The 14354-nt window shown below is 27.4% G+C and overlaps 1 protein-coding gene across 1 annotated transcript in view; it reads left to right on the top strand.

The window, feature by feature from the left end:
• Positions 1-14144, top strand: part of LOC123305283 (neural-cadherin-like) — a 573352-nt gene extending 559208 nt beyond the window's left edge. Inside the window, exon 11 of the mRNA XM_044886960.1 lies at positions 14108-14144. Within this exon, the coding sequence (XP_044742895.1) occupies positions 14108-14136 (29 nt within the window). The 3' untranslated portion in view covers positions 14137-14144. The remainder of the gene's footprint in view (positions 1-14107) is intronic.
• Positions 14145-14354: the final 210 nt, after the last annotated feature.

The following is a 14354-nucleotide window of genomic DNA, read 5'->3' on the forward strand; positions in this document are numbered from 1 at the left end:
ACTAGAAATTACATCTTAAGCAAATTGAGAATTATTTATTTGTTAATTATTGAATATGTCCATCATAAAGGTCCACAAGTTGACCATGCCTTTATTGCGATCGAGTAAGCAAGGGGCTGTGGGTGTTTTTCTGTGATTGCGTTCATAAAGTGATTCGGGTGAGTCGTTTTTCTACCGAGTTGTTTTGCCGGAGTAGTAAGAACCGAGTTGTTTTGTATGTAGCCGTATTATTATATCATTCAAGTTATAGAAAATGCAAATTTAAGTCAATCTCATTTTATTTATTTATAAAACGTACACTTCTAGCTCTAAACAAAAAGGGGTGCTCTAAAAAATACATTTATTTGTAACTCTCAAACTGCTTCACTTATTCAATTCATTTCTCTACTTAAATAACTGAGTTTAATTTCAATGAATTAAAACTGCAGTAGCAATGATGAAATTTTTTTATTAGAAATTGAAGAAAATCTTTTTTCTCACCGTTTCCATAAAAAAAAATGATTTTTAACCGACCTCAAACAAAAAAGAAGAAGGTTCTAAATTGGAAATTTTTTTATGTTTGTTACCTCAGAACTTTCGATTGGGTGGTCCGATTATGATGATTCCTTTTCTATTTGAAAGGGTGCTTCCGTGTGGTCCCATTTCAATCTGGTCTGGTTTTGATAATGACATCCATGCGAAAAGCATATAAGTTTAAAATTTGCATTGAGTATGTGCACGACAAATGGACGAATAATTCAATATCAAGTTAATTGATTTCTATGTTTTTTTTTTTAGCGACAAATTAGTTAATGTATTTCATTTTCACTAAAAATAAAAAAATAAAAAAATTTTAACAAAAAAAAACCGACTTCAAAAGAAAAACTATTCCAAAACAAATTAATATGCATTAAAAAGTAAAAAATAAATGCGTATTCTTCTGAGTAACAAACAATAATAAAAATATTTTTTAGAGTTTTCCCAAGTAAAATGAAATAAGAAATATACTACTTAAAAGTTACTTAAATTGTTACGATAATATAAAGAAGTTACAATTATTGCTGTTTGTGGAGTCGGTGTCATCCAAGTTAATGTAAAAAACTGTTTTATCACAGTTGCTTTCTTGACTGACACCGACTCCAAAAATAGCAATAATTGTAACTACATTATATTATCGTAATAATTTGATTAACTGGGAGAACTCTATAAAATATTTTGATTATTGTTTGTTATTCAGAAGAATACGCATTTTTTTTCACTTTTTAGTGCATATTAATAGAATTTTATACAAACACTGAAAATTTTTTGAAATACCGTATGCACTCTTAATGCTGTATTAAAAAAGCTTCTAGACTTTTACATTAACTTAATTTAAACTTCCTCGAAAGTTATATTTTGTATATCTATGATAAAAAATATCACATAGAATTTTAATATTATTTTTGGTTTAGTTAACGAAACAACCATAAAGTTTTATTATGACATATAAAGTTATAAAATTTTACAATGTTGTAGAACAACATAGTATTTTACCCTATATATATATATATATATATAATATATAGGATAGGATAGGATAGGTACCTATTCATTTCATTTGAACAAAACTCAACAAAAAGAGTGTTATAAATTCTAACTATTTATGTGTAAGTATATTATTCTCGAGTATCTGGAGTACAAATACAATATAATGGACATTTAATGTTCATTTTTATTGTAATATAACTATTACTTAGTAATACATTTGTTTCTGTTTTATTAAAATGTATATGCTGGAACGTACAATGTGCTTATTCAGCTGAAGAAAATCTTTTTTTATGAAGAATTAACTGCTTTTTTTTCTAATGTAGAATTAACTACATTAAGTAACTTAAGATTGGATCCGGTTGCCTGTAGAATGAACTACACAACCTTTTTATACATATAACGTACGCTTTCTATGCTCACCTGCACCAGAAAATTGTAAGAAAATGCCAATCGGAACACACACCAAAGTGTAATCGGTATCTATTCTGATTGACAGTTAACATTGACAAAAAAAATTTTTGCATGGCGTCCAATTAATAATCGAATGCATGGTAATCCTATTTCTACCGACAGTGCTTATGAGAAAATAGTAAATTGATTAGGTAAAAAAATTAATACACTAATACACTAATTTGTCACTAAAAAAAGAATCATCGAAATCGGTTGGCGTGATATTGAGTTATTCGTCCTCTTGTCGTGCATACTTAATGCAAATTTAAGACTTTTATGGTTTTCTCATGGATGCCGTTGTCAGAACTGGACCAAAATGAAATGCAACCACACGGAAAGCACCAGCTTTCAAATAAATAATGAATCATTAAAACCGGTTCAACCAGTCGAAAGTTTTGAGGTAACACGCATAAAAAAATACAGCCGAATTGATAACCTTCTCCTTTAAGTTTAGAGTCGGTTAATAAATGGTTTTGTTTATGTCTTGTGTAAGCATTATTGCTGGTAAAAAACTACAATAAAATTTGAAAATAAGATTTTTCAAATTTCCATCGTCTATACTCTTGTAAACTATTTATTTTTAGCGTATTTCCTCCAAAGAAAATGAATCTTTCCCTCAAAAGGAAGGGGAACTATTGCTTTGGTAGCGATGATGCAATTTTGAAAAAAATTCTTCAATTGTTGATCGATTCACCATAATAGATGTAAAAAATTAGAGATATACTATATAGTATATATATATATATATATATATATATATATATATATATATATATATATATATATATATATATATATATATATATACGATTTAACGATGGTTATTTTTGAAATCTATTGAATGTAATATGTATATGCTCATGTATATCTCTATACGTTTATATGTCTCTACCCTCTCTAGCGGTCACAATTTCAGTCCCATTTGAATAAAATTTGGTATCCAAGAGGGTTTTGGTATTCCAAAAGTCCAGTTCGTTAATGAGAAAAATCGACAGATAACCAAGAGACAGGGCTGTGGTCTTATGGTTACGGTGCCCGCTCCTCATTCAGAAGATCGAAATGCATCCACAACAACAGATTTTTTTCACAATTTAACAAATTAAATTTCTCGTTGTAATTTACATAAACTGTCCCTCGACACTTCTTGCCCTTTTTTATTTTAATAAATAAAATAAATTTGTATTTATGAAAATTAATTGATTTTAAAACTTTTAAAATATTCTTTGGTTTTGAGGTGATTTATCAAATGGTTTGTAATAATTTTTAAATGATTTATATAATATTTATATTTAAAATGTATGTACGTTTGTTTTTATTTAAAATAAAACTCTTTTATTTAAACTGTTTCACATTTAAACAGTTTAAATAAAAAAAAGCATTGATTATTATAAATATGTTAACAATGAAAATTTATTAATAATTATTTTCTATAATAAACATAAATTTCCATTTATCTATATATATTTTCCTCTATACGAAGGAGTAATAACAAATGGTCCATGTGAGTTCAAATTTTTAAACTATATGGGACAGTGTCGTATTTTTGATCATAATTTACATTTGTACTTTTTGTAGTGATTGTTATAATATTACAATGAAAATTATCTCTATTTATGGCATTATACTTTCTTCCTACACTACATGTTAAACATTAAATAACTATCGATAAAAATTATATTTATATTTTTCTCGAATCTTGAATTACCCCTTCCTCCACCAAATATACCAACCTTAAGGAACATAAATTTAGAAAGAAATGTGATTGAAACATAAATATTCCTAGACTCTCTTCCCTCATCCACGCTCCCTCGCGTCCAGTAACAGCTTCAACTGCTTTTTTAATTGACTGATTGAAATGTAAACTTTGTCTTGATATAGTCGTTGACTCATAGATTATAATATCATACAAGGGCCAGAGTGATATTATTGCCAAGATACAACAGTTTACCCTATTTTTGCTTGCTAATTAACAATAATAAAATATATTATTGAATATGTATAAATAAATGATTTAGATAATATAAATGATTTATTATATTAATAAATAATATTAATAATAATTATATTTGACTGTTTGTAATATTGATTTAATAAAATAGTTGAAGCGTTAAAAATGTTCATAAATAATGCTTGTTACAACATTGTTTGAACTAAGGTGGTTTTTGTGGTTATATATTAAATTATACATTCATACTAGTTAGCATGTTTGAGTAAAATATGTCTGTATATATGTATTCTGTAGTTGTGATTCGAATAAAACTTTAGAGAACTCATTAATTTACATTAAAATCAGAATTCTATGTGCTTAGGTATTAGACAGAATTTTAATCGTATATGCTATCAAATACTTAGAATAAGCCATAAAGTAGATATTAAAACTCTTTTGATAATTTACTACACCAATTTTGTATCCATTATGAGTTATGGTATTATAGTTTGGAGCTCTGATAGCCATGCCAAAAAAAATTGAATACTCAATTAAAAGTTCTCAGGATAATTTTTACGTTAAAAAAGAATGGCAGCTTTAACCATTTTTTTCAAAATGCATAAAGTACTCACTTACTAGGGCGTGTATTTACTAGAAGAGAATTATTTTATAACAAAGAAAAAGTAGTAGATTTAGGCTGCAGATTAAAATGAACTAAGTTCTCGAAATATGGGCATCAAATATTTTAATTTTTGGACTAATGGTAAAAAAAATTCATAGTTCAGTTCAATCTAATAATGGTAGTTTCTTGAAGGCCGTTAAAAATCTACTTTTGGGCGTCACTTCATAAGATTGGAGCAAAATTTGTTGTACTTGATATGTAAAGCCTTGAACCGATTTTCCTTTTCTTTTTTTCCTTTTTTTTTGACTATCGACGATTGATTATACATATATTTTTATTTACTTTATAATAGTTTTCGAATTATTCAGATGTAACTACTTCTAATGTCTTTCAAATGAAACTCGATGCATCGATGAATTTTCAAATTGTATAGACGAAAAAGCCATCAGGAATTATATAAGGTTATTTATTACAGCTTTTACATTTTGTGCCTATACTCGAAAATAAGCCTTATTATTAACACCTACCCGCATAAATATTTATCCAATTGATATAAAAAGTAACATTTTGGTCTTTTCGGTTTGCATGATTATTAAATATACACAAATAAATATAGTTTTAATAATTCATCGTTTTTAACTCTAATTGAATGTTGTAATATCTAAAACTTGGTATGAATAGAACATATTCCAGAAATACCTAAAGGCATGGTAGATATTATAAATCTATGAAAGTATTACTTCTGTACATATATGTGAAAAAGCACTCTACTATTTTAAATATTTAATAAAGCTTTACAATTACACTTTACAAGGTGTACGAACGGGTAAAAAGCTTCGTTCATTTCTTATAAAATATCTTTTTGTCTTATATTATTTCTTATAATATTTTTATCTTTAAGTGGTATAAATTACAATTGTGTGTTTGGGATATGAATTATTTAATTTCTTTTGCCAGTACTTCGACGCAACTTAGTTTTTCGAAATAAATTTTTAAATAGTTTCTTTGTGGTTTTAATCCCTTCAATAAATTATTTTCCCTAATCTGATAATTTTTATGTAACGACTACAAAGTTAAATTTAATTTAAAAAAAGGCCAAAAAGTGGATCTACATAGATTTTTCTTAGTCTGTGCGCCCTAAAATATCTTTTATTAATAGTATAAATTTGCTTCAGTATTCAATATTGCCTAACAAAAACAAAACATCTGTTAAAACTTTAATTTTCGAAGTATATGTGAGGTTTTTTGAAGTTTACAGCCTACTTCTTTGTGAGAATTTGAGGTAAGTCCGTATAAGAGAATCAACTCATTTTCGGGCCTTAAGGATTGGTCTATGAAGAAAATAATTCATTTAATCTGTAGCCATAGATTTGCACGTACTATAGATAATAAACCGTACGCTAGTGACTAAATAATAAGGATATCGTATTTTCTCACTTGTGTGTGTGTCTCATAGAGGGCTTCACATACCCTGCCATAAATTTTTAGAAAAAAATATAGCCTAGGTGATTTTCTGACAATGTAGCTTTGTCAGTTATATTTGGTTTTAGTAGTGCGTACAAAAAAGACGGATTATCACACAAGCTTTCATCCCCTGCATTCTGATATCCGGGTTGGGCGCTGACAAATCCGACAAAGCGGAGATCATTAATATCGGTTCAGGAGTTCTTGAGTTATAATAAGTGGACTAAGTAGCCTTACTTTGTTTTATGTACAAAGATCACTCTCACAAAATAACCTGAACATCATCAAAGAACGTGAATCAGTGAGCCAGCATACAAATAAAAAACGTAAAATATTTTTTAAATGAAAATAGAAATAATTAAATATTTTATAATAAACACAGAACTACTATATTAAAAAGTATTAAAAATTTTTTTTCAATAAACCATTTATAGTTAAACTACAGGTTGTCCAAAAATGAAGGACAGCAAAAAAATGATGATCTTTAATTGTTCGAACTTTTCGATTAATATTAGGAAAAAAGAAGTTTTTATTAAAAAAGTTGAAGCACATAAAATTTACAAAAATTTCCTATCGTTATTTGTCTAACCTTATTCTTTACTCATCATTTTTTTGCTTAGGTAAGCATTACCAGAGATATTCTCGTTCAAATTTTAAAACATGAATTTTTCCAAAATTTGAAATTTTTCCCAAGTAAATTTTATTTTTACAGCTACCGTTCTAATTTCGATAAAGTACAGATATTAAATTTTAAAACGCTTTGTATGTTTATATAGTTTTTTAAAATGATTATAATACTGATTATTAAAAAGGAAACTTTTGTATCCCAAAATTAAATTAAAATCACCTAAGCTCTTAAACGGTGACTTAATCATACATTGAACGTTTAACAATTATTATAAAATAAATCATCATTGAATGAAACATGACTAATGTTTTTCATGCCATGAATAATAAGCATTGCTCATTATTTTGGATGAATTAAATTTAAAATTTGACAATTCTGTTAATTATTTAAACATTTATGATTAAAACAACTGATGAAAATATTTGTTTAATTTTGTGATGCTTGATATTCTTTCACGCAACGGTTAATGACAACCACCTCAAAAATTTTCCCACATCTATTATAAACATTCTTTAACATTTATTTTGAGCCATTCAAATTACACGGAAAGTTAGCTCAAAATAATTTGGATATTGAAGTGGTAGTGAAGCATACAGCTTTTGTATGGATATATACCTTTCGATTTTTTCCTCATTATTACTGGCTATAACGATTAATATTCCATTTCATATCTGCAGGGTGATTTTAAATTTCCCACGAAAACATATATTGGCTCATTTTAAGGAGGACTGAATATACAGTAGAAGTTTGTTTATATTAAGGGACGTAACATTGTTTTTTAAATGAAACTACATATTTTGTGTAGTAAATACTTGTTTATTTTTTTATTTTTACAATGTAAAAAAGAATTCTTAAAATAAATTATTATTATTTGAAGAGTGTGATGATGAAATACTTTTTTGGTTTTAACTTTTCAACCTGAGAATATATAAAACAATACCAATAAATTGGCAGTACCTACATAGTCGGTGTGGTAATGAAGTCGCGCCAGTGCGACCCCTGTAGTCCTTTCAGTTCTTAAATACGCGATTACGCGTTGAATAAGCCCAGTCACGTGTAAATGTCATAACTGGTTCGCGAGATAATCGAGGCGAAATAATCCAAACGAGCATACGCACATACGTACACACACACGCACAGACATCATATTGAAAAGGTTTGATTCGGATATTAAGGCCTTGAAACCACGAAAATATGTAAAACTGGACATTTTCAAAATCTGCCTTTGTTTGACTGTTTAATCTATGAAGACGTCAGCGCATAAAAATACTGAATAAAGTATTTTCATTCCCTCTAAAAATGAGCGTATACATTTTTTCACGGTTTTTAATATTCCATTCCGTTTTCGTAACATACTATTTTAAGAATAGTATGTTTCGTATTTTAAGAAAAACCACCGCTTACTTATTTGCATGTAATGAATGTAAGCTTTTCAAACACCTGGTTGATACATTCAATATAAATACAAGCATATTTATAAATGTATCATATTTTCTATACAATATAGCTCTGTAATATGATATTTTAAACCACTGATATATGTTATTAATAATGCAATATCCTAATATAATATCATTCATGTATTGTATGCAACAAAATATTGAATTATATTTAATACCACTTGGGATTTTTCTCATTGAATAAATAATAATATGAATATACATTATTCATATTATTTATGATATGAGAGGTGTATTTATAACTCTTCAATGATCATATTATTAATATAAGCTCAATAAAATACTTTATATTTGAATAAATAGAAACTTAAAATAATGAAAATAATGATTTTCTAAATTTAACATTAGTTTTTCATTAATGTAACTAAGGTAAGGTTTCTAATTTCTTCTAAAAGACCTTTCATTAAAACAATGTCAAAAACTTCGAGATCAGAAGTCTATCACAGTATCCTGTTCTTGTTGGGCTATCTTTATAGTTAATTTGGTCCGGTACAAGCTAAATTAATTTTTGTGTAATTAATGTGGCTTGAATTGACGGTGGCAATCGAGACCCTTAGCATACCGCTTGTGGATGCTTTTATTTTCTCTAATGCACGAATATTTAAAGAACATGTTTAAGAAGGACAAACTTGTGAGTATAATGAGAAATCATATAACAGGAAACCGACTTGGAAAATTAATATTAGTGGGTTCGCCATGACCCACCACCTCCAATTTATTAATAAAAATGACTTTTTACCCACTGTTAAAAATTACATTTGTTTTCTGTGAAAGTGATGTCAAGTAGAACATTAAACTTATCAATAAATAAAATTTATATCAACCCAGCCCTTTCACATATTTTCATTGTGCTCGGGTAGGTAAAGAAAATCTAATTAATGTAGTCTTTTAATAAATCGTTTGCTTTGAAACTACTCTACAGGGTTGATAACACCCTTTATATTGGCTGAGAGCTTAAAATATGGTAAAAAATTTAAAAAACTTAACCTCTTTCATCTAAATGTCTCAATTAGATTCAATAGGTCTTATAAACCACTAATAAAAACCAAATTTTTATTCAACCGAAAAATACCAATCAAATGCAATTAAATTTTACATTATTAAATTTCGTGCGAAATTTGACAAAAGCGCTCGAATAATGATGATTAATTGCTGTGTGGTCATGGTGTCAGTTGGCTATGTAAACAAATGTAACAAAAATTTGTATAATTGTGTATAATTTAAACTTTTTTACCTGAAAACTTTGAATTGGATTTTAAAATTTAATTTGTTATTTTATGAACAAATACTAACATTTTCCGATTTTTTTGTTGTCTGAGCTATTTCAATAATATATTTTTCATATATTTTTACATTTTTTCTCATATAGAGGAAAATAGTCTATTGGAATCTAGATGGATTATTTCGAAAATTTTTCTATGAATGATTATGATATAGAATACAGTCAAAGGTTCACGGTGGATGCGTTAACGGTCTCAAATTTATTGTCCTTTGTAAATTTTGAATTTGCTTGTACCTACAACATTTTGATAACTTAATATGTGCAGTTTCGTAAATCATAGTTTAAATATCTTCACTAAAAAAAGAACAAAATCTTTTAACTTCATAGAGATGCATCCTCGTCGTCGTCTTGTTATTTCCCCAAAAAAAGGACAAAAAACGGAAACGGTTTTAAAATATATTTCAAAATCACAATGCATGCTTCTGCTCTGCTTGTATGTTCATATTACAACATGAAGTAGGTTGATATGTAGCGTTCCTATGTATTAACCATGATGCAATGGTATAGAAAATGATGTTACCATATGGTTATACATTGTACAATATTCCGGTACATATTAATACCTCTATATACACCCTTAAACTGCTTCAATCCACACTTCCAATTTGGATTTATACAAGTGAAATTTACAAAATTTGAAAAACCCCCGGCAAATGCGATTTATTTCTTGTAAAAATATTTTTGGAAATTTTGCTATGAAATGTTTACAATAAAGTCAGTTCGACCGTTTAGGGGCTACGATGCCACTGAGAAACACACAGACGCACAGATAAACATTTTAAACCTATAACACTCCTTCTGAAATCAATATCAAAGTGATGTTCAAGGACATCAGATGAGATGAAGAGGATACTTAGAGAGCTATCATTTTTTGGGACAAATTATTGGAAATATTTTAATTAAAATTGAAGTATTTAAGTTGACTTTGTTATTTTGAATTGTTGTGAATAACCTAGTTATGTTAAAATTTCACTTTTCGAAATGAATTGAGCAAGGTTTATTTGACCATTCACTTCCATAGTAATTATTTATATGTTAAAATTATGTCTTTTCCAAAGTGCACTGGAACCCTAAGCTCGCACTTGAAATATAACTAAGAACACTCTCTGTTAAATTACTTTTCAAATGAAACCAAAATAAATGAAACCGGTTCATCCGTTTAGGCGCTACGATGCCACAGACAGACATACACATAGCGGTCAATTTTATAACAACTCTTTTTTTAGTTTTTATTCGGGGGTTAAAAACAGTAGTACGCTATTGAAACCAAGGTATTGGAAACACAATCTTGCAAAGATATAACATCTCAATGAATTCGTACTTTACTGAAAAGTATTTAAATGTTAAGGCAGAAAGGAACATTCAGGGTTCTGGCTGTAAGGCCACTCCTATTAAACTTACGATAATTGATCAATTATCTAAAATTTTCCAACAGTTATTTTTCCATAACAATCAAGTATTAAGATTCGAATTTGTAAATCATTTTTGAATTCTCAAGTGAGTTTATTATATTTCTAGGGAAGCTATATTGCCAATATTTTCCGTTAATCTATTTTTTGATGATTTATTTTACAAAACCATGTAACACTATGGGACACCGTTGTTCATTTAAATGCAGAAATTTTACTAAGAATCTATTCAAAAGTCCAACAATTACCAAAATCATAATTTCCAAAGTATCACTATATTTCGAATCCCAATACTGATATATATTAAAATCAGATCTGATCGATTCGTTTGTGGCATCGTAGCTCTAAAACGGATGAACCGTTTTTTTCTGTTTGATAAGTGTTTTGATCGAGAATGTTTTTATCTATTTTTTCAAGAAAATCTGCTTAGCCGTTTGGATATTATTCTCTCTTGCTTTGCTTTGTGTTTTTTGAAACATAAATAAGAAAATTCTCGATGAAGTTTTCTTTAAAAAAAAAATTAGAACCGTTTCGGAGCTACGATGCCACAGACTAACACACACACAGATACCCAAACACGCTAAATTTATAACTCTTTTGTCTGGGGATTCTCTCTTTTAGCCGGGGATTCAAAAGGCATGCAGATCGGGTCCTGATTTTTTTTCCAGACTAGATATTGGCCTATAATTAATTTTGAAAAGGTTTGTTTAAATAGAATTTTCAAATACAATGTGAATTTGGTGTTGGAGGTCGTATGAGTGTGTTACAATCTACATTTTTCTATGAGCAATATGTTTTTGGCGGTACTTGCTCGCATCCATAATAATAATACGTACAATATGTACAATGGTGAATTGATCCAAATAATAAATTTTGTTCTATATTTCTCATTTTTCACATACACAAAAAAGTAAAAATATGCTGGATAAAAAGCAAGCACAAAAAAAGGTTATTTATAGTATGTAAAATTTTCAACTTCCCGTTTGGAAGTTCTTGTATTGAATTCGAAAATTTAAATTGGATGTGTCTTTAGGTTTCCTGATCAGACCAAATGGATCTAAAGAAACAAAATGTGCCAATCCTCTCAAAAAAGCGTTGCATAGAAATTGAAGAAAGATGAAAAATAAAACCTGAAATTTTTCTTTAATATTAATGGAAATTTTGATCTTTATAGTAAAGTTATAGGAAATCAATTAAACCATAATTTATGCTTTGATCATTTTTTCTGTAAAACTTAAATTTACAAAAATGTTTACGAATAGAATTGGATTTTATGAACTTTCATAATTAAAAAATTACACCGTATGTTGATCTCTGGACTTCTTGCATACATAGCGCGTGTTCATTAAAATTAAATAATTAATTTGTTAAATTAATTAATTTTGCAATGTTTTAGGCGCGAAAGTAATTTTTACTATTTGGGAAGTTGATGATGTGGATTATAATGGTTGCATTCATGAACAGCATGTTTCAAAATCATTTTTGTACTTTTATTTTTGAAGTTTTAGTACACGTATGTTGAAAAATCTACAGGATATTGACAATTACTGAAAAAATATATATAAGCAACTCTGCTAGTATTAGTTTTTTATTATGTAAGAATTATAACAATTTGGATGCCAATTTGAATATCAGATAATATAGACACTTCGTTATCTCTAGATAGGTTAAGACTGCGGTATACTAAACGATGGAAGTATCTTTATTGATTGATCATTACAAAATTCTAAAGATATCAAGTTTAAAATTAGAACATTATTTTTTAACTTATCAAATAGGAATAAGAAATAGGAATACGTGTATAAAGAATTTTATCCTGCTTCGTGGCTTCTATGCGAAACTATTTTTTAAATCTTTGTGATGGGTTATAGTCTAAGAGCCGAATTAAGATCGACCTTCGTGCATCTGCTAACCGAATAAAAGTTATTTAACGGAATAAAAGAAATATAAATCGTTAACTAATATCTCTACAACGGCATGCATAGAAAAATGTGGTCAAGATTACCTTTAGTAAAACTAACTACAGTAAAATATTTCGCTGACTGGCTAGGTTAACGACTTTTGATCTATTCGAAATAAAAAATAATAAAAAATATGCAGCAACTTAACTAGAATTGCCTCTTTGTTCACTTTTATAAGTAGTCTTGGCCATAACTTTTTAGGCAACCTATTAAGGGTAGGGGTTATTTTTGTTAACATCAACAATTAAAAAAAAAAAAAAAAAACAGAAAAAGAAAAAGAAAAAGAAAAAGACAAATTTTCATTCAAACAAACAAATGTATGAGGGTCGACCCTAATTCGACTGTATTATTAATGATAATTTCAATTTACATTTTTTGATAACTCGACCATAGCTAGTCATTGCAACTTAAATTTAAAACTTAAAAAAGACTTAACAGTAGTTCATTTTTTAGTAATATTTCATCATTTTGCGAATTAGAATTTATAATTTATCTCTAGTAAAAAAGGGTAATTTCTCTAGTTTCTGGCTATTATTAAGTGATCTATTTTTCCCATCATTTTAATGAAAATTAATATTGCATGCGTTCTTGCTCTTACTTTTCATAGTCATCATAGATTGACAGTCTTATATCTGCAAATATTATTCCATATATAAGATTCAAATTGATTTTATAATGAAAAGGAGACAAAAAGTTCGTTGCTCACTTACAATTTTAGAAATTACAAAAATGAAGAAAATTAATTGAAAAAAAAAATAAATACAATAATTCAAATATTCTCTCTTTAAAACCAAAAAAGAACAAAATATAATATTCCATTGATGATCATAATCAAAAATACGTTCACTAAATGAATGAGTATATTAATTAATTACTTTCGATAATAATTTTTTAATAAAATAGGCTTAGTATAATAAAGAATAGCTGTATCAATTTATTATCAACTGAACTCAGTGATTTGTTTACAAAATCATTATTTTTAATGATTTTGTTTTATGATATTAAGGTCATTAAAGAGATCATAATATCATTCATCCATAAAATCTTGATATCCTCATTCATTTTTAAGATAATATTATTACTCTCTATATGTTTTTACGTTATTTTATCCAGAGGTATTAATTTTTTTTAATGACTTGATTTTACGCCAACACACAAACACAAGTGAATGTTAATGAAGATGTTCTCCACTCTTCATCGTGAAATAAAAATGTCTTACTAATTTTTTTATATTTATTTTATTATTTTATCAAACATTATGATTTTTTTTTTATTTTATAATTATTATCATGTAAAAACATTTTGTTCTTTTATTTTGGAATTAACAAGATAAGAAAATGTTCATTAATGTTAACTTTTTCAAAAAAAATTAATTAATTTTTTCATTGTTTGTTTCAGGTTTGTTTCAAGTTAAATTTATCAATTGATTTGGGTATGCAATTTATATTTTCATTTAATCGTAAAATGTTTCAAAACAAAAAGTATATTGGTTAAAGAAAAACTAATAGTAAAAATAGTACGGTCTACGGACACATATTATTTTAATAAACTAAATTGGTTAGAGGGAATTTTGAAAACTTTCCAAAAAAACTTAAAAGTTATTAGTAGTAGTTTTATTTAAAAAATATATATCATAATATATATT

This window comes from Chrysoperla carnea, chromosome 1 (genome assembly GCF_905475395.1).
Source record: "Chrysoperla carnea chromosome 1, inChrCarn1.1, whole genome shotgun sequence".
Lineage (NCBI taxonomy): Eukaryota > Metazoa > Arthropoda > Insecta > Neuroptera > Chrysopidae > Chrysoperla > Chrysoperla carnea.